Consider the following 19,693-nt stretch of genomic DNA (forward strand, 5'->3'; position numbering starts at 1 on the left):
GTAGAATCACAGGTCAACATGGGATAACTTTGGCTATTATATTTGATCACACCCACCCCCACAGTTGTGCTTGAAGTAAGCTTGGTCTATACAACTGGTACGTAGTCATCCTCTTTTATTTTCCCATAAGTTTTAACAATTAACATGTGAGCTTAAATGTTTAAATGAGTGAAATGTTGTGAAGAACGAATTCAAAACATAATGATCAACTTGCAAAAGTAGTACAAAACACCATGACTTCACTGTCATCGTCATGATCATCAACATAATCAACAACATCAAAATTAATTAAAAAATAAATAAAAAAAAAGACCTCAAATCGGCCAAACAAAATCAATGAAAGTGTTACATTGAGGTCCAACTACAGCACATCCATGGCAAATTACATCTCCTCAAATTGTTACTCTATTCAGCAAAATGAATCTGAATGGCAAAAATCTAAATGTTTCAACGACCAGACCTCAACCGTGTCCTGAGATGCTGTCGTAATAATTATGGGATGTATTTACATCTAAAACTTTAGAAAACTAAACATTATTTAAACAATACAAAAATACAGAGGAATTCAATCATTTTCTTTATTGCACTTTTAAGTAGTCATTTTAAATATTTTGTTTAATTTACCTGGTGAATGAAGATCCATTCTGAAAGAACTCACTAAGCACAGGTGTGCATGTAACTGTAGATCACTCACAATAACTTCTGTTTTACTATTGAAACATTCGAAACATTTCTCTTTCACTTTTACACATTTCACTTTACACATTTCGGATTGTTTTTAAATCCACAGATGTGAATTTTCTGCACAGTTTGATTAACCATCAACATTTTACATAATTAGAATTTTTATTTTTAAATAATTATGGCATTTTACATTTTACATGTGCAAAAACTAAAAGACAAAGTGAAACCCTAAAATGGAAGGAAGGTTCGGCTGGCAAAAAAACACAGTGTTTTGTGGCAGCCAGTGGTACAGGCCACATTGCAATACGATGGAAAAATGGATTCCACTGAATATCAGCAAATCCTGAAGCAAAGGTGGCATCGCCAAAGAAGAAATTAAAAATGGAACGACACTGGCATCCAAAACAGAACAATGATCCAAAGCATGGCTCAAAATCCAGTCTAAACTACTTCAACTGTGTAGTTAAACTTGCTGTACAAGAGAAGCAGTTTGCAAAAAAAAAAAATAGTGGTTGAAGAGCATCTCCTAAAACAAGAATAAAAAGACTGGGTGTCTAGCTATTGTAAATGACACAATTTGTGTTCTGTTGTTTTTTATTGTACATGAAGTATAAAACAACTATCATGTTTGCAGCTATTTGTACAGTTTGCTCCTTTTCACATCATTTCACAACCAAGGATAAAAAGTCATTTGGGGGAAAAAGCGTTTGCATATTAATGTAACTTTCCCTGACTTTAAACATCTAACCTTTTTCTCACTGTACGTGTGTGTGCGCGCATATTAATGTCAAACACTCTCGCACTCGTGGCTTTTTCCATTTACGTATATTTAAATGTTATTCAGCTCCATGTTCACAGATAGAAGGCACTTTTAAATGAGTGATCATCAGACCAGAGATAAATCCTCAATATTCAGCTTTATTTTTAAACAACAAATACTAGAAACACTAACACTATTTAAACTTACCATTCACAGTGATTGTAAGATAACCAATGGCAGGACTTATATAGTGAATACACTCATAATAACTGATCTGTATTTAATGTTAGAAAGAAGAGACAGTTATAAGTTACACATTTGGAGCAGGTGTTACAGGATCCATGTCCTATGCAAATGACAAAATGCAGAACCAAGATATAGCTAGGGCTAACAACCCTCTCGAAACAAATCATATAACATAACGCACAACAATACATGATATTAATTCTAACCTTATAAGTAAAAAATTATAACTTGGGTAAAGTAAAATACGATAAACATTTTAAATGATGAAATCTTACATTTATTGTGGCCAGGAAAATAAAGAGGTGGCAGCTTAGTGGTTAAAGCATTGGACTTTGGATTCAAAGGTTATGAGTTCAAATCCCAGCCACACCAAGCTGCCACTCCTGGGCCACGGAGCAATTTTCTGAACCTCATAGCTGCTTTATTGTATGGATAAGATAAATATGAGACGCTCTGAATAAAGGTGTCTGTCAAGTGCCACAAATATAAAGAATTTTTCACTTATTCACCACCATGCGGACGTTTACTATACAAGCAGAAAAATACCTGCCTAGCAGGTATTAGCAGAGATGATATCTGCAGCCCTTTTACAACTAAAACAACAAATAAAAGGTTGATACACCACACAGCCTGACAACTGGCTAATTTATATCAGCGTGGCTGTGCTTGATTACGAAAATGTATTCTGCCCTCAGCAGATGGAGATTTATTTGTTTGTGACATGGATATTTTTTCATTTCACATTCTAATAGCCACATATCTTCTAATATAATAATCAATCTTCTAACTAAAATACTTTCCCCTGGCCTGTGTTAATGAAAATGGAATCAATACATTACAAAAAAAACCCTTTTAATCAGTTCAACACTTCCAGAATCCAGCTCATTCTGATTCTAACGGACAATCAGCATTCAGTTTTATTTCTTGCCGTTAAAGATTTTCGGAAACATTACATGTTTTGAGTTGTTTTGCTCACGGTAAATATACGTAGCTGTGCTGGGTGTTTACAAGATGCCATCATTTTTCCTTTCGGGTCCTGACTGTGATTGGAGTGGAGAAAACTGGGGTGTCTATGAGAAGTAAAAACCCATATAAACTCAGAAAAACACCCTGTCCTGGGACTCACTTTTCCGAACTGGTTTTGTTTGAACTTGTGCTGATGCCAATGCTCCCACCCACCTCCACCCCCACCCCCAGGTTCCACATATTTTTTATCTTTTTTTTTTTTTTGTAGGAACTGAGATATTAGACTACATGGTAAAATAGAAAACTAGTGAATGAGGTTGGTCCATGTACACCAATATTTTGCTACCATGTTGTTCATGTTAGCTTTATGTTGATCAAAATTACTTAGTGTGTAAGATGTTCAAGCGTCACCCTCTGTAGATACCATGTCCAGGTTTTCCTTCTCAATGTTGCAACTTTTCACATAACTGTATTTGTATAAGCATGAAACTGTTACTCATGTGGCAGACATTAATATCAAGTCTATTTATTTGCAGGAAATAAAGTTCAGACAGAAACAGAGCAAACAAAATATCTGTTGCTAATGAATTCTCTGGAAATGTTTTGCATATCATAACATGGTTCTTGGGAAAGAGTGGAGGTTGATGGCATTCAGGCTGGGCGGCGCCATAAAAGATAACTTCCGCTAATTCATGGCCAAGATTCATCATGCTAAATCTGCCTTCAGTTACAATCATCATAATCATCGTCCTAGAGCACTGCTCATTTGCAGCTCTAATCTTCCGTCAATCACAAGTGAACATTTATACCTTATTGATTCTTGACATTGTTGTGTCTTTAACACATAAAACTGATGAAGGAGAAATGAGTAATGTGGTATTTTCATATCCACTCTGGAGAGAACTGCCTTCAGCCCATCAAACCAAACTAAATATTTTCTCTGTTTGGTAGGAATGAAAATAAGGATTAGGATTACCACAGAAATAGTTTTTTTCCATCCTGAAAGGGGAAAAAATGCACTCATACAACTAAACTAGGAGTCATACACGAAAAAACTGCTAAACGGAATTTGTGGTTCTGCAAATCAGATGGAAAGAGTTAAGTTCTCAGTCTGGACAGGCACATGATGATGGTGATCATACTGATGACGTCGTCATAACAGACACTTGAGTTTTTCAAGGAAACAAATATCATTTGCACGTCTCACCAGAACACAGAGATTCTATGAGAATTTACAATGACGATCTTGGGGTTTATTTTATTGAAACGCTGCTCAAATCGACAAGTAAATGATCTATGATTTATAAAAAATTTGCGCCTCTTAAAATAATTCTTTGATTGTAAGTTGGCAGTTGATTTGGTGCCACTTTGACCCAAGATTGTGGCAGGGTCTGGAATGTTTAGTTAAACAAAGAATCTCAGGGTGATTGATGTCCATCAATAGATAACAGAAATTGGATAAAATTAAATTCATAGGACAGCTAGGAGTATAATAAACAGGCACAAATGTGTGGCTCTTCCCCAAACTGCTAGTTTTAAGCACAGATTTTTATAGAAAAACTTTGTATAGTGTCATATTTAGAATTTCTCTTTATTGTGACCTACAAGCTAAGACATGTTAAAGTATAACCATGCCTTTGTTTAACGCAAGCTCCATGAAGACATAATGTGGAAGAATATGGAGGTGCATTCATAAAGCCCTGACCTAAACCTCACTTAACACCTTTAAGATCTATTTCAATGGCAATGGAGCACCAATTTCTCATCAGATGTCAATGCATTGGGGCAAATCCATACAGACTAGTTGTAGTATTTGGCATAGTTTGGACTGACACATTTTGTTGTAGAATTTTATTACCTTTTAATGTTATTACCTTGTACAGCAGGAGAAGTAATAGTAGTAAATAACTGGCATGAATAAAACCAGCTTTTTACATATTGCACCATGTGTATCTAATTTCTCATGAATGTAGATGTAAATTCAAATAAAATGTGTTCCTAGTAAAACACCCACTCTGTTCTCCCCTTCCTGTTTCTCTCCTCCTAGTAGAACAGTTCAACAAAGACTTAATGACTATGTGCAGTTAACTACTCCTTAGTGAATACCCAGACAATGCTTAATATGGCCATGATTCTGATATGCACTAATGGGAGCTTTTTGGATTTCTTGCTTTTAGTTGTGAAACATTCTGATTTTTGACAGCAAATACAAGACTCTCCAGCCATACAATGCTTGTGCGTAATGGTGTGCATGTACGAGTAAGGAAGCTATCAGGGCTGCTTGAAAAAGCAGTGTTTTCACATCTCCTACGGTTTTACTTCTCAATCCTTGTAATGTGTATAAAAACACATGCTTCTGTTAAAGGAAAACGTCACCTTAAATCACACTGAATATTTGTATTTGCATCACAATGTTTGCATTTTGTTGTATATGCCACTTTTTGCTTAGTCATTTTAATACTAATTTAGTGGTTGATGCAGTGTCTTTGTTATTCCCTTGAGAACTTAGCAATTGTTTGCTACACTTATGCCATAGATACATATATTTAGTCCAGTCCCAATGCTGTTTAATGGGAAAAAATGTTAGATGACCTCAGAGGCAGAAAATATAAGTATGGTGGTCAGGCAGTTACAAAATGTTTGCTAATATAGCGAATATGATAAGATACTCAACTCATTTACAGGACAGACTTAAAGCACTACAGCGCTGCCGCATCGTTGTCTTTAAACAGAGATGAAACGAGGGCTAAATACCACTGGCACCATTATCAGGGGATCATCGAACAGCATTGTGGATCATCTCGAGAACTGTAAATAATCGCGAAAATAGTTCTAATCAATAAAATCAACAAAAGAAAAAAACTTCATTCTAAACACCACTAAAAATCACACTATTTTATAAACCTGAAAATTAAATAAAAGTATTTCACAGTGGATTTTTCCTTTATGTTAAGCTATTACAGTGACAAAACCAAAAATATAGTGTCACATGAAAGCCAGTGTGCAATAACCTGCATTTATTAGGTATCTTGGGTAAGGTCCTTATGACAAAGTGGATTCTTGATAATTGTGTGTATTATTGAATACCAAAGGAACTTTTAGAATTCATTGCTAATTAATCTTTAGACAAACACTGCTGATAGGAAACCTGATATCCTGTTCAGGGCACTTGATTAATCCCAAAGGGAAATTGAAAATGTTCACATATCCCATCTTGTCAGGAGGCTGGAGTCAGGCTACAGGGTTGGGCATTGTATAGCACCCTTGAAGGAAATAGGGTTAAGGGCCTCGCTCAAGAGCCCAACCAAGGCGTGATACTGAGGGTTGAACCCCTGATCGTATGAGCAGTAAAACAGAGCCTGAATCACCACTGCCACAAATCAGTCATGGCCAAGTGACCAGCAACATACGCTACATAAATTAGTAAACAATTCCAATCACATTCTTAACTGATCACAAACAGCTTCGAATATTTATCAATCAGTTTCCCATGAATTTCAAAAAAGCACTCCGAGGCTACGACCGCATCCCAAATACCCACCTGTCCCCTATATACGCGCACTGCACCAAGTGTTTTCTATCACCCTTTTTAGCGCACTACATTTAGAGATCCAAACGGTTTGGACTTCAGCCCCATGTACATAGTTTCTAATTGGAACGAGCCAACCACGCCTTCAGCATGTTCTGCTCCATGACGAAGAGTTTGCTTTGGCCGAGCCGTTCAACAACTCAAACAACAGCTACAACCTACTTTTATATTTTTAATGTATTTTAAAGGGGGTGAAAAAACTAGCTCGGTTCGACAGACGCCATATAAAAGCTGATAGGGCGCTTAATCAGGAATGTACTTTTAGCACGAAGCTATAGATAGGGTCCTAAAGGACTATTTCGAGTTTAGTCCATTTGAAAAGACTTACCCTGGTCTGGAAGTCCACTTCGTCACTCTGCTTTATGTTGTATAGACATCCCGTGCGAAAAGCCAGATGTTTCCATGTTTCAGCGAGCGGCGTCGTCGCAGGTGTTGGTAAACTTCCGGGAAAACGCGGAGGTTTTTTTTTTTTTTTTTTTGACGGCTTCCTTCGGGAGTTTACGGTTCAGGCGTCACCGCGCGCGCGCTTCATTTATCTGACTTCGCGCGAGCGCTTGCACTCAGATTCAGTCTAACGCTGATGCCTTTTTTTCTTCGTCTTTTCTATCAACTAAAGTGCATTAATGCTTCCATGAATAAAAGCACAGCTACGGCCGACATCTTGTACTTTATTACGTTATACTCTCATTAAAAAGGTAGGAACGTGAAGGTGCGCGTGCTCGACACAGGGCGCTGGCTCACTGGAGTCCACAAGCCCCGCCTATGTCTACCTGAACATAAACAGTGGCACAAACACTTTATGTGCAATATGACAGTTGTGTGTGTGTGTGTGTGTGTGTGTGTGTGTGTGTGTGTGTATGTATGTATGTATGTATGTATGTACACTTTTTATTGGCCCTCTCCTCACTCATGTTTTTAAACTCATTGTTTTTAATTATGTTTGTTTTGACAAGTCTTATTTGAATGACACACAAAAGGTGTTTGACCTGCTAAGTGTGTTCCTTTGGGCTACAAGCTCCAGCTAGGTGGTTAGGAATTCTGGAAATGTTCAAGATTCTCAACCAATGACCTAAACTAAATATCTCAAACTACTTCTACACCTGAGTCTCAGTGTTCAAGTCAAGGCTGAAAACATTTATTTAGACGTCTTTTATAAGTAGTTTTTTTTTTTTAGATAAAGGAGCAGATCTGGAGGGATCATGGATATATAGTGTTCGCTGAACTGGGATATTTGTATGATGTCGTCCCCTCACTCTTACACGTTCACTCAGGTTTGTTGACGGTTGTGTGGTGGGTCATCTCTTATCCCAGAGATCCCTCATGTCTGTGTTACCTTCTAGCTCTCCCTTTTATTTATGGTGCCATAGCGAGTCTTGCCGGAATCCAAACTGCACAGTGACATTAACTTTCATACAACAATAAGGGCACATAATAATCCATATCCTTCTCTTCCTGTCACCCTCTCTCTCTCTCTCTCTCTCTCTCTCTTTCTCTTTCTCTCTCAGTCAAGTTTAACATGCTCTTGAGGTTCCAGTGACCACTGTTCCTGCCCCTCTCCCCCTCAGATCTGTCCACTTCGTCCTGGTCTGCCTCTGAATGGTGTTCTCTTCGATTGGAGGCCACTCTGTGCAGCTGGGGATGGTTTTTTATCTACAGCCTGGGGATCCATCAAATTACGGAGTAAGAACAGGAGCTTTGAGGATGGATTTAGATTGTAGTTAATGTCAACAGTCTTTTACACTGACTCAGGACTACAGTTTGCTTCAGATCACATCACTGCACACCTCAACATCGTTCAGCTGTAATAAATGAACATTCAGTCCCTCTTGGGTCTGGTTTCTCTCAAGGTTTCTTTCTTATGCCATCTCGGGGAGTTTTTCCTTGCCACAGTCACTACCGGCTCGCTCATCAGGGACAAACGTACACTTCTAAAGAACATCTTATTCATTTTTTTCACCACATTATCTGTTTAATGCTGTTTGAGACTATCTATCTATCTATCTATCTATCTATCTATCTATCTATCTATCTATCTATCTATCTATCTATCTATCTATCTATCGGTTGGTCGGTCTATCTGTCTGTCTGTCTGTCTGTCTGTCTGTCTGTCTATCTTTACTGTATACATACGCTCACCAGTCAAAGGTTTGGACACACTGTCTCCTTCAGAGTTTTTTCTTTATTTTTTATTATTTTTAACATTCTACATTAATACTGAAGACATCCAAACAATAAAAACACGTATGGAATTATGTAGCAAACAAAAAAGTGTGAAACAATTCAGGATATGTTTTATATTTTAGTTTGTCCAAAGTAGCTACATCTAGCTTTAGTGACAGTTTGGGAAACTCATGGCATTCTTTCATCAGATTCACAAGCTAGTCACCTGGAATGTTTTTTAATTCACAGGTGTGAGATTTCTTGCCTTTTTAATGTGCGTTAGACCATCAGTTTTCTTGTACAGAGGAAAGGGTAAGTACACGGTCAGTAGCCCCTTTTAGTGCTACTACAACTACTTCCCAAATCCATATTATGGCAAGAAACACTCAGTTTTTAACTGGAAGGAAAAAATATAGTTTATCATTATTATATGAAATGAAGGCTAGTTAATAAAAATTAAAAAACTCAATAACTTTAAATGTAACCCCAAGTGCACTATCCAAAAACCATCAAACGCTATTATGAAACAAGAAATATCGAGGACTGTCAATGCCTTGTAAGGAATGAAAGATCTACCTCTGTTGCAGAGGATGATTTAATTAGAATTTCCCAGCCTCAGAAACCAAAGATTTACATCATTCTCAAAGTTCAAGTGGCAGACATAATATAAGAAATACAATCTATATAAATAAACATTAATATATGAGTCAAAATGAAAACCTTCAGTGAAAGACACATTTATTTATGACGTCCTTATTTACTCATATTCAAAAAATAAACACAGAAAAATAGTTTGTAATCAGTAAACATTTGTTTTATTAATGGGGCAAACACATTTGTTTTATTAATGGGGCAAACACATTTGTTTTATTAATGGGGCAAACACATTTGTTTTATTAATGGGGCAAACACCAAAATCCGGCATAATGCACACATCTGGCAATTAAAACATTCCGTGTGGAAACAGCAAAAGTTATGTTTGGTGTCCTGATGATTTACAAAACTTAACAAAAAATATTTACTTTAAAACATTTACACAAATATTTTGTGGTCATGCTGATGTTGAGTATGGTTTCACGAATAATAAACATATATTTGCATAAAGCATCCATATTTGTCCATGTCCATGTTGATTACGGTATTACAAACTTGAAAAGTATTCATGTAAGGTACATTTAGAACAGATAAAAATGTGTGATTAAGTTACGATTAATCACGAGGTAACTCGTGACAATCATGTGATTCATCCCGATTAAAACCATAGAAAATATGTTCCTTATATTATGAATTAGTAATATGCATGTAAGGTCTCAAATGTGCACTCGCGTTATCCGGACTTGCTTGTCATCTCTGCACCTTTTCTGTTACATCCATTTTGGATTGCTAATTTTGCTTCGTACACACACTCGCTCTGACCCCTGTGAGCTCAGTGCCAGTTCAAATTTTCATTAAGTCTGGATTTTAACCAGCACCAGTGTATGACAAACCCTAATATTTTTTCTGTTCTGTTAAAGTCATGGCCTCACACTAAAATATAGCATGCATATTTTATTTTGGGGGTTTCTAGCAAGAATCTATGACCAATTAAATAAACATTTTTGCATATTTTAAATAGCACATTGTCTGGTGTAAGGGCTTCACTGCAATCTAATGTAAAAGCATCTTATTATTCAATTCAATTTTATTTACATTGTGGATTCAAAATTGGGCCTCACAAAGCAGCTTTACAGAATTCCAGAAGTAAATGAACAGTAATTGAATAAATTATACTCGTTTACAGATTATGTAGAAAATTGTAAAAAGGTAAAAAAAATTCATGTTGACAGTTTTATAATAAATATTATAGTGCACAAGAAAACAGTTAAAAACACGGGTGATTTGATGACATAAAACCCTTCAGAGTTTGATCTTGAGCAAATTCACACAAAACAGTCAAAGTTATTCTTAAAAATTCAACTTTCAACTTCGAACCATCTCTTAACGTGATGTACGATAAATAAATACAGTTCCATATCAAATCCCTGGAGAAAGCTGTAACTATCATCTCTTTTCGAAAGTGTAACAGCCTCTAGCGCCTCTAGCGTTCAAAGCGGATACTGCAAGGTGGGTCATTTTTAATTTTGGGATAGTAGTCACCTATGACAGAGCAATATAGCCTTATAAATAACAATTTTGTAACTACTTACGTGGTGTGTGAAAAGGATGAGATAAATGTTGTTTTTAAATCTATGTACTGCATCACAAAAACACTATATGGCCAAAGGTTTGTGGACACATGACTATTGCAGCTGTATGTGTTTTTCACAAGTAATTACTGATTTAGTTCTTCCTTTTTGGAACATGGCTGCATTGATTTGTGTTCATTCAGCCATAAAAGCATCAGTGATGTCAGGGAGTGATATAAAGTGAGGAGGCCTAGGGCTCAGTCAGCTTTCCATTTAATTTCTTTTCAACTAGTAGGTGAGGTCCAGACTCTGTGTATATAAATATAAATATATCTTCCTGAAGCTATCTATCTATACAAGTTACACCATCAATAAAATGTGTGAGCTTATTTCAGAAGCAAATCCAAGTCATGACACTTCTCTCCCATTTTGGCTCATCTGTGTATTTCTTTGGAAGCTCTAATCTTACCTTACAAGTGTATGGTTTTTCTTTTTATGTTATATTTCCATTTCAAAGTCTTAAATGGTTGATACCTTCACCCTTCAGGTTGTTGATGTGACTAAATGTTGTTTTTCTGATGTTTTCTTCACAGCTCTCACAAAGTTGCTGTCATCAACTGCTGTTGTTTTTCAATTTTTTTATTGGCTATGTCTAATGCTTGTGTAATTGTTCTGATTGAATTTTCTTTCTTTTTTCCCCAGCTTTAAAATTGATTGTTGAATTTTTTTCCAAAGACAGCTCTTTGGTCTTTATGTTGGTTTATCCTTTTTAACAAAAATGCAGTCTTCACAGGCAAAACCTAGGCCTCAAACAAAGAGGTAACATTGATATTTGATGTTTTGATATGTGTGGTCACTTGATATAGAAGGTTCAAATCAAAGGTGCCATGTTCCAAATTATTTACCACATCTCTATATAACAATATCTATATACTAATGTAGGGTTGAGGTTAGAGCTTTATATCAACCACACAAAAGCTTTCACTTTAGTCTATGGTAGCCATATCTATCTACAGAGCTTGCTTTGTACACAGGAGTATTGTCATGCTGGAACAGGTTTGGGTCTCTAGTTCAAGTGAAGTGAAAATTTAGTGCTACCACATACAAAGGCATCCATATGTGGCAGTTCTAAATTGAAAAGCTAGATCCTAGTTAGAGTGTTACCAGATGATAGACTCTGGATATTTGGAACGAATTTAACATATTTAGTCATTTACTCTGTTTTCAGTATTTGTGTTCTTCTTTGAACTCATGCAGAGAAAACAATAAAATACACATAATTGTAAGAATAAAGGCAGACTCACTATAAGAAATGCGTTCTACCTGTAGCTGATGCTCTGCCTAACTAGACTTGAACACTAAATAAGATTAATAATTAAGTAAAATTATTTTTACTCATATCTTACACAAGGTATCGATTATATTTTAATAATATAATATCCGCTTACACATGGTCACACATTACACATTTCTGCAACTGAGTATTGTCTTTCTAAGTTAGAAGTAAACTCAAACTGAACTTCAACCTCCATCAGATCAAATATAAACTCTTATCTTCTAGCATCTGTCATTTTAGAATAGGAACATCGTGTCCTCCAACAGTAATTCTGGATGTAGGTATAAATAAAAGGTATGTTGGATAATGATACATTTCTTTCTTACAGTTTTGATTACTGAGCAGAAAAAATATATATATTTGTTGTATTAAAGTGCCCTCTATTTTTTATTTTTTTTTTTTTAGCAAAAATCTAAAATGTTAAACGTATCACTAACAAATTTTAGTCTGTTTTCTTTTTTGTTTGATTCTCCAGTACATCTTAGCAAATTGCAAGCATGCAACCTACCTTATTCAATAGTGTGTGTATGTATGTATGTATGTATGTATGTATGTATGTGTGTGTGTGTGTGTGTGTGTGTGTGTGTGTGTGTGTGTGTGTGTGTGTGTGTGTGTGTCAGTGAGTGAGAGAGAGAGAGAGAGAGAGAGAGAGAGAGAGAGAGAGAGAGAGAGAGAGACTGTGGTGACAGGTGGGCATGACAGTTATGAAACCTATAAAATTACATTAAAGCAAGGTTACCATGTTCTTGTACTAAGGAGGTTTTTTGGGTGAGGGAGGGCGTCAGCATTTGGATAACAAGTAGTTGTCCTGAACACATAATTTATAAGAATAGAACATGGTTAGCAAGTGTCACCACTATTGGACAGGTTCTCTCTGTGCATTTCTATGGCATTGATTCATAATCTTCTGCATTTATCGAAATAAATTTAGTAACAAAAATGTACTTTTATATATCTATAGAAGCTTTATGTGTTTAATAAAAAATAAGTTTAATCACAGTTTAGACAGAGGCATGTTAGTAGTTGCTATTTCACAGATGGGTTTTCAGGCCTGCAGCACAGTAGCCCTGGGCACCACAAGAGCAAGTGCAATAGAGTTAGCAACTAATGAAAAACTAGATGATAGGTTTATGTAGATTAATAGTTTATATATTAGTTTATAGTGAATTACCTTTAGCTTCTGCTGGAGTTTGTTTTTTAGTTAATTAAATGTCACCTTTCTAATTTAAAATACAATTAGAGACATGTGCAGATCAGACAAGTCAGGACCTATTAAATAAAAGGTAATTTCTCATTTAAACTCAAGCCCAATCCTGAATCAGTTCTGGCCAGAGCAGTAATAATTCAGGAACCAAGGCTCCTGCTGACAGCGATCTTGCTGATTTAGGTCTCCAAGTAAAGATCATGCCACAGAAGTTGATATGATCCAGGTAATATTTTTAACAGATGTTGCTTGATGAGCTGTTACAAACGGTTGTAAAAGTCCTATGGTCCTAAAAGACAAAAAAAATAAAAAATAAATAAGCAGCATCCCATATCTTACTGACGTTAACCAAAACTGCTTATAAAAAGAAATAAAAAAACAGCCTCTCCACACAGCATACAAAGAGTAAGATTTACCCTTTCCTAAAACCCTGTTATATTGGCCAGTTATTAAAAATGTGGGTACATAGAGACATTTCTGTTTCAGATAATGACTTTTCCAAACTTCTTTCTTCTGTTTTCAAAGCCCTTTCCTGATTTTCCTTTGGTTTTAAAGGTTTGTCCAAAGTGGAATATTAAACAGCCTTTAAACCAAGAAATTGGATTTGAAACACCTTTTAATTATCGGTTGCACAAATAATGGCCCAGACTACTCACTCATAGGTCCAATTAGGTCCAATCTATTTTTATTTTGAGCACCTGGAAGCAAAGCTCTGGAAGCACATCCTAAAAGTATACATAGGACAACAAAATACAAAAAAATCTATTAAAAATTGTTAACATAAATTTTACCATCATAAATTAGTGCCTGTAAGTTTATTATGTAATAAGCATAAGGTATGAAGAATAACACGTGAGAGAAACCTTACTAAAATAGGAACCCATACTCATTTGGGTGACACCGAATGTCCATTCATTATAGTTTAATCATTGCTAAGGTTGTTGAGGTTATGGACATTTGAATGCAAAACTGTTAATGGCAATTGCAGCCCTAAACCTTTGTAGCAAACAGAGAAAAATGTAATTTATCATGATTTTTAAGTTTACATTCCACTGTAGCCTCATGTATCTTAACGCTGTTCATGAAATAACTGTTTACAATTTAATGATGTGAAGTTTTTTTTAAAAATATAATTTATTTTATTCATAATATTAAAAAACATGCCTACTAGGTCACATAAATTAAGTTCATTTGATGTACTGTGGTGAAATAATGTTACTGTAAGCAATCTATATGAACTTATTATAAGCAGCCTACTTTAAATTGTTTATATTATATTATATTAAAATTAGGTAAATGATTATATATGAGTATAGTCAATTACTTGGCTGGGTTTCTTTCACACAAGGTGTAGCCCAAATGCAATACTGATTAAAAACAAGTTGAGTAATTTGCATTGCTTTCGTCTCCTCTAAACAAAATCACTAATATAGTATAGGTGCTTAGATGGTCCTATAAGGACCTTTGTAAAACCCTGACTGAGAGAAGGGTCAAGAAACTGCACTTTTCAGGACGGTGAAATTCTCATGTTTTAAACACACACAGTGAAAATATGCACGACATGAATGGCCTTATTGCTTGCATGGTGGCCAAGTGGTTATTGCTGCCTTACAGATCAAATGCCCACTCAGATCACATGCTCAGTTTGTTGTACAGAATTTGGGTTTGCTCTGGGTTCTCAGGGTTCTCAGGGTTCCTTTGACCTCATAAAAATATGGCACTGGGTGTTAATATTGTTGTAGTTATTGTCGTTGGTAGTAGTAGTAGTATTATTTAAAAATATATATATATTGTCAAAGCACTTACATGTTTGAAGAATGTTCATAATTAAAAAGTGACAAAATGCAAAGTGCCAGTGTAGGAAAAAACTCTAATGATTACAATAAATATGCACAGTCATTAGTTTTTCTTCGCCCCTGTCATATTTGCACACTATAACAGGTGCATTGTCCATGCAAGTGAGAAAGAGAGAGAGAGAGAGAGAGAGAGAGAGAGAGAGAGAGAGGGAGGGAGGGAGGGAGAGAGAATGCAGCTCATAGTGACTACACAACCTCATTTGACGTCATGAGTTCATCGAATGTCCACGTGCCCAGCAGAAAATAACCTCTTCATCAGGAGTCGCACTGAACCAGAGCAGACCAGTAGAGCGAGAGCCAGTTCATTCAGACACTTCAGTCGCTCTAGCTGAAACTCAGTATGGTGAAAACGAGCAGGAGGCCTGTCACATACGCCAAAATGAAGGGGATAATCTCATACTTTGCTGGTGGGTTAAACAACCAGTTTTTTCAAACTTTCTTTTAACTTTTCTATAACTTTAATAACATATGAAGTTGTTTTTTGTTTCTTTTTGAGTTTAACTGTTGACTTATTTAATTTTTGAAACCTTGAAACCTTTTTTTCTCGATTCTCTTTTTATTTTTATAGCTTTGATCAGAGAGAGAAAAAACAGTTCAACTGACCTGCTACAGAAACTTGGGACCCAAGTTCCAGTGTATCAACAGTAAGTTTTATTTTAAAATTATTTTCTTAATTATAAGGATCATTTTTTATTTTCTTTATTATAAGGAAACATTTCACTTTTATTATGTAACCCTCAATATAGACACTTGCCTTGTGAGGTCAGACTCTTAACTTTAAAGAACATGACCTCGGCTCAGTCCCAAACACATTGCTCCTCCTTAAAAGTGCACTAGGCAGTAAAATAAATCTATGTAGTGGGCAGTATAGTTTAGATTGTGCTTATGCTTACAGACTACTACAAATTAGACTTGAGACTAGTCTTGGTTCCTATACGATAATATAGTACAGTTCGAGTTTTAATTCATACTTGGGAAGATTCTGTACTGTGCCACCGGCATTTAGGCAGATAAAATATTTAGTTTTTGTGTTTGTGTGTATCTTTAAAACTTTAAATGTTGCATGCAGAGAAATCCTCATACAGTGTTGTTAAGAAAAATGCATAATGTCTTGTAGCTTGCTGGATTGCACTAATAGTAGGTTTCTGTCTTTCCCAGGAGTATGGATTTAAAGTGTTTTCTGAGACCAGAAGCCAGTTTGTCTGATGAATCTGCAGCAGCTGCAGTAAGTGAAACTCATAGGATCTCCTCAGCTCTTTTTACCGTGAAGGCGTATCAAATTTGAGTTACAGTTTACATAGACAGGAAACACGAGGTTCAATTTTTCCAATGAGAGTCCTTGGATTCATAGTATTGCAGACATGTAGGTGGAAATGTGGCCTGAAATCTTAAATAGAGTCCATGATTCCTGTACAATTCACAGCATAATGTCGTCTATTTAATATCATCCCCATCTACTCTTCTGTTCTCTAAAAGCAGTGCTTCACCAGTAAAGCAAAGGAGCTGCGACAGTCTCAGTAAGTAGGCAATATACCCTTTATTAGGACATGGACCTTACATTATATATATATATATATATATATTTCTATGTATGCAGGGTTTCGGCAGCAGATTTTGAGTACTTGAAAGTGATTGGAACAGGCAGTTTTGGCAAGGTAAAAAAAAATATTTTTAAACCTTTTTAATTATAATTAGCTTTTATTAAGTTTAAATGTCAATTAAATTATAATGTCAAAATGCTTTAATAGAGTTTTACCAGTCCTTTCTTGTCTTTCTCCATGTCTAGGTTCTTTTAGCAAAATATAAGGAGAACAATAGATACTATGCAGTCAAAGTTTTGCAAAAGGACATTATCCTGAAGAAAGAAGCAGTAAGTTTCTCTATGTGGCTTACACAGGCTGTGTGCTGTTTGTGTTTTTGTGTGCATTTTGACTCTGTTGTTCCTAACAGGAAGGAAGCATCTTATGTGAGCGTAACGTGCTAGTGAAAACTGTGAATCATCCTTTCTTGGTGAGACTTCACTTCAGCTTTCAGACCAAAGAGAGGCTCTGTCTTGTATTGGACTATGCAAGTGGTGGAGAGGTGTGTTTGCAAACACAATCACACACACACTTTACCAACTGATGATGATATATTAAAACTAATGGCAGGTTTGACTATAGTGCTGACGTGTGTGTGTGTGTGTGTGTGTGTGTGTGTGTGTGTGTGTGTGTGTGTGTGTGTTTATGTGCGTGTGTGTGCGTGTGTGTGTTCATAGCTCTTTTACCACCTCCAAAAAGAACGTGTGTTCAGGGAGCCCAGAGCCAGATTCTATGCTGCAGAAATAGCCAGTGCACTTGGACACTTACATTCACTGCACATTATCTACAGGTACACACACACACACACACACACACACACACACACACACACACACACACACACACGTGCTGCATGACCATGTGTGTCCTCATAAAGCCCAGCAGAATGTTCACAATTTCCTGTCATTGAGAAATATTCAGAACTGAGGTGTCAGCACATAATATAATAGAATGTGCTGACACATACCTGATTTTTATTATTTTAGAGAATGGTGCTTGCGTTTAAGTGGTGCTGTTGACCAGTTGTAACCAATCCCATTCACATAGGAGCTACACTTAATTCCACCTATTGAATTAGTTTCTTTCAGTAGACTAAGGTGTGGCTACTGCTTAGGTGGAATGAAAACCTGCACCCACTAGCCCTTTACACATAAGACCTGACCCTGCTGGTTTATACGTCATTGTAAAACCTCATCTCTGATAAGGAAAATGTGTCTTGAACTACATATTATTAACTTTTGGACAAACTCTGTATATGGGCCAATGTGAGGACAGTTCTGGCAATTAATGCTGAGAAGCACTTATATGTACACAAAGTAAATGCGCATATAAATTCCCCACAATAAGGTCACATACCTGTTCTTTTATGTTGAAGGGACCTGAAGCCAGAGAACATCTTGCTCGACTCTGAAGGCCACGTGGTCCTAACAGACTTTGGCTTGTGTAAAGAGGGCATAGTGGGACGTGCGACCACCAAAACCTTTTGTGGAACTCCTGAATACCTGCCACCTGAGGTTCTCCAGCAGCATGAGTATGACCGTACCGTGGACTGGTGGGGGCTTGGAGCTGTTCTGCATGAAATGCTTTATGGTCTGGTGAGTTAAAAAACATAGCAGTAAAATAAACCACATGATGTGCATTAAATTATCTCTAATGGACATCTGTCTCTCTCTAGCCACCCTTCTACAATGCAGACCGCATAAAGATGTTAGGCAATATCATTTATCAGCCATTGGTCCTTAAGCCTGGAGTATCCAAGGCTGGAAGAGATTTTCTCAAAAGGCTGCTAAACAAAGACAGATCTAAGAGACTTGGAGCTAAACGTGACATGGTAAATCTGTACACATGCAACAGCAAGAATTGCAACACATTTACTCACTGGCTTAGTAACATTGTGTCACCTTTTAGGATGAGCTGAAGCAGCACTCATTCTTTTCCTCTATCCATTGGGATGATCTTGTGACAAAGAAAATCCCACCTCCTTTCGTTCCCTCACTGGTGAGTTTATTAAAATAAATCTAAACTGATCATTGTACGTAATTAAAATAAATATATGCCGGTTTTAGCAGTTTAGCGGTTTTAGGTTTGTTTATTTCTCTTTATCCTTATCAGTCTGGCCCTGATGACCTGACAAACATTAACCCTGCATTCACAAGACTTCCTGTCCCAGAGTCTCTGGGTGTGTGTGAGGAGACTGAAGTAATCTTCCCTGGCTTCAGCTACTCGAGTGAAAACATCTCATCGGTAACAATGTAGATGAGATGATGATCAACAATGTGAAATCAAACCTGCCTCCTGGAAAACTGACCATGATTATACCTCTGAGTGGATACTGATGTTTACCTAAAAGTTTATGTTAAAAGTATTTTCTTATTATTTTTACTTATTTGTTATGCCATATGGACCACTGTATTTCTGCTGCACTGCTGTCAATCTCTTTTTAATACTGAAATCAGTGAATCAACTATGTTCATTTTCTTTATTTAATTTCTTTTATATTTGTATGGTTTATTTGGCATTTACTTTTGGAAGATTGTGTCACATTATATATTTTACACTAGAACTATATTTACATACTTGTATATAAATTCTGCAATGATTTGTTTCTTCATTTAATTAATTAATTGAGTTATTTATTTATTTATTTTTAATATCCTAATATTGTGCATTAGTCAAATGTAAAACAATTTCCTAAATGATGTTTTCAACAACAACAAAAATATGTGTTATCAGTTGGTATTAAAGTTTCTGCTAACTGACTTTGTTTAGCCATAACATTAAAACCACTGATGGATGAATTGAATAACATTGATTATTTCATTACAATGGCACCATTAAAGTGGTGAAATCTATTAGGCAGCAAATGAATTGTTCTTTGACATTTATGTGTTGAAAGCAGGAAAAATTAGCAAGTGTCAGGATCTTTGACAAGGGGCCAAATTGTAAATGGGTTAGAGCATCTTCAAAACAACAGGTCTTGTCGAGTGTTGACAGTGTGCAGTAATTAGTACTTACCAAGGCCACTTTTTTCTTGTGGTCTTAGGAAAGACAACTGTGAATATGAATGTGGTTCTAAGCACCCAAGGCTCACTAATACATGTGGGGAGTATAAGCTAACGGTCTGGTTCGATCCCACAGAAAAGCTAC

General features: G+C 36.2%; 2 protein-coding genes and 1 long non-coding RNA gene across 7 annotated transcripts in view; 1 reads left to right on the forward strand and 2 right to left on the reverse strand.

Annotated features, from left to right (window-relative positions):
* Positions 1–7,039, reverse strand: part of ptpn3 (protein tyrosine phosphatase non-receptor type 3) — a 33,687-nt gene extending 26,648 nt beyond the window's left edge. Inside the window, exon 1 of the mRNA XM_046833691.1 lies at positions 6,574–7,039. The gene's annotated coding sequence lies outside the window, so the exon portion shown is untranslated. The remainder of the gene's footprint in view (positions 1–6,573) is intronic.
* Positions 7,040–11,250: 4,211 nt separating this feature from the next.
* Positions 11,251–19,469, forward strand: sgk2b (serum/glucocorticoid regulated kinase 2b). Of its 5 annotated transcripts, none has more exons than XM_046833738.1 (13): positions 11,251–11,389; positions 15,207–15,373; positions 15,535–15,610; positions 16,125–16,191; positions 16,443–16,483; positions 16,564–16,621; positions 16,753–16,836; positions 16,917–17,048; positions 17,224–17,336; positions 17,922–18,141; positions 18,222–18,377; positions 18,455–18,544; positions 18,659–19,469. In XM_046833738.1, exons 2-13 carry the CDS (start codon positions 15,307–15,309, stop codon positions 18,800–18,802), a joined length of 1,248 nt encoding a protein of 415 aa, XP_046689694.1. In that variant the 5' UTR covers positions 11,251–11,389; positions 15,207–15,306; the 3' UTR covers positions 18,803–19,469. The 5 variants fall into 5 exon arrangements, with proteins under 5 accessions (XP_046689694.1, XP_046689696.1, XP_046689697.1 ...); XM_046833740.1 differs by having other exon boundaries at positions 16,446–16,483; XM_046833741.1 differs by lacking the exons at positions 11,251–11,389; positions 15,207–15,373 and adding an exon at positions 13,254–13,336 and having other exon boundaries at positions 18,659–19,468.
* LOC124375413 lies at positions 12,865–13,632 on the reverse strand. The gene is made up of 3 exons (XR_006923683.1): positions 13,527–13,632; positions 13,078–13,399; positions 12,865–12,973 (listed from the first exon to the last, which is right to left on the reverse strand). It is a non-coding gene; the product is annotated as an uncharacterized LOC124375413 (long non-coding RNA).
* Positions 19,470–19,693: the final 224 nt, after the last annotated feature.

This window comes from Silurus meridionalis, chromosome 21 (assembly GCF_014805685.1).
Source record: "Silurus meridionalis isolate SWU-2019-XX chromosome 21, ASM1480568v1, whole genome shotgun sequence".
Lineage (NCBI taxonomy): Eukaryota > Metazoa > Chordata > Actinopteri > Siluriformes > Siluridae > Silurus > Silurus meridionalis.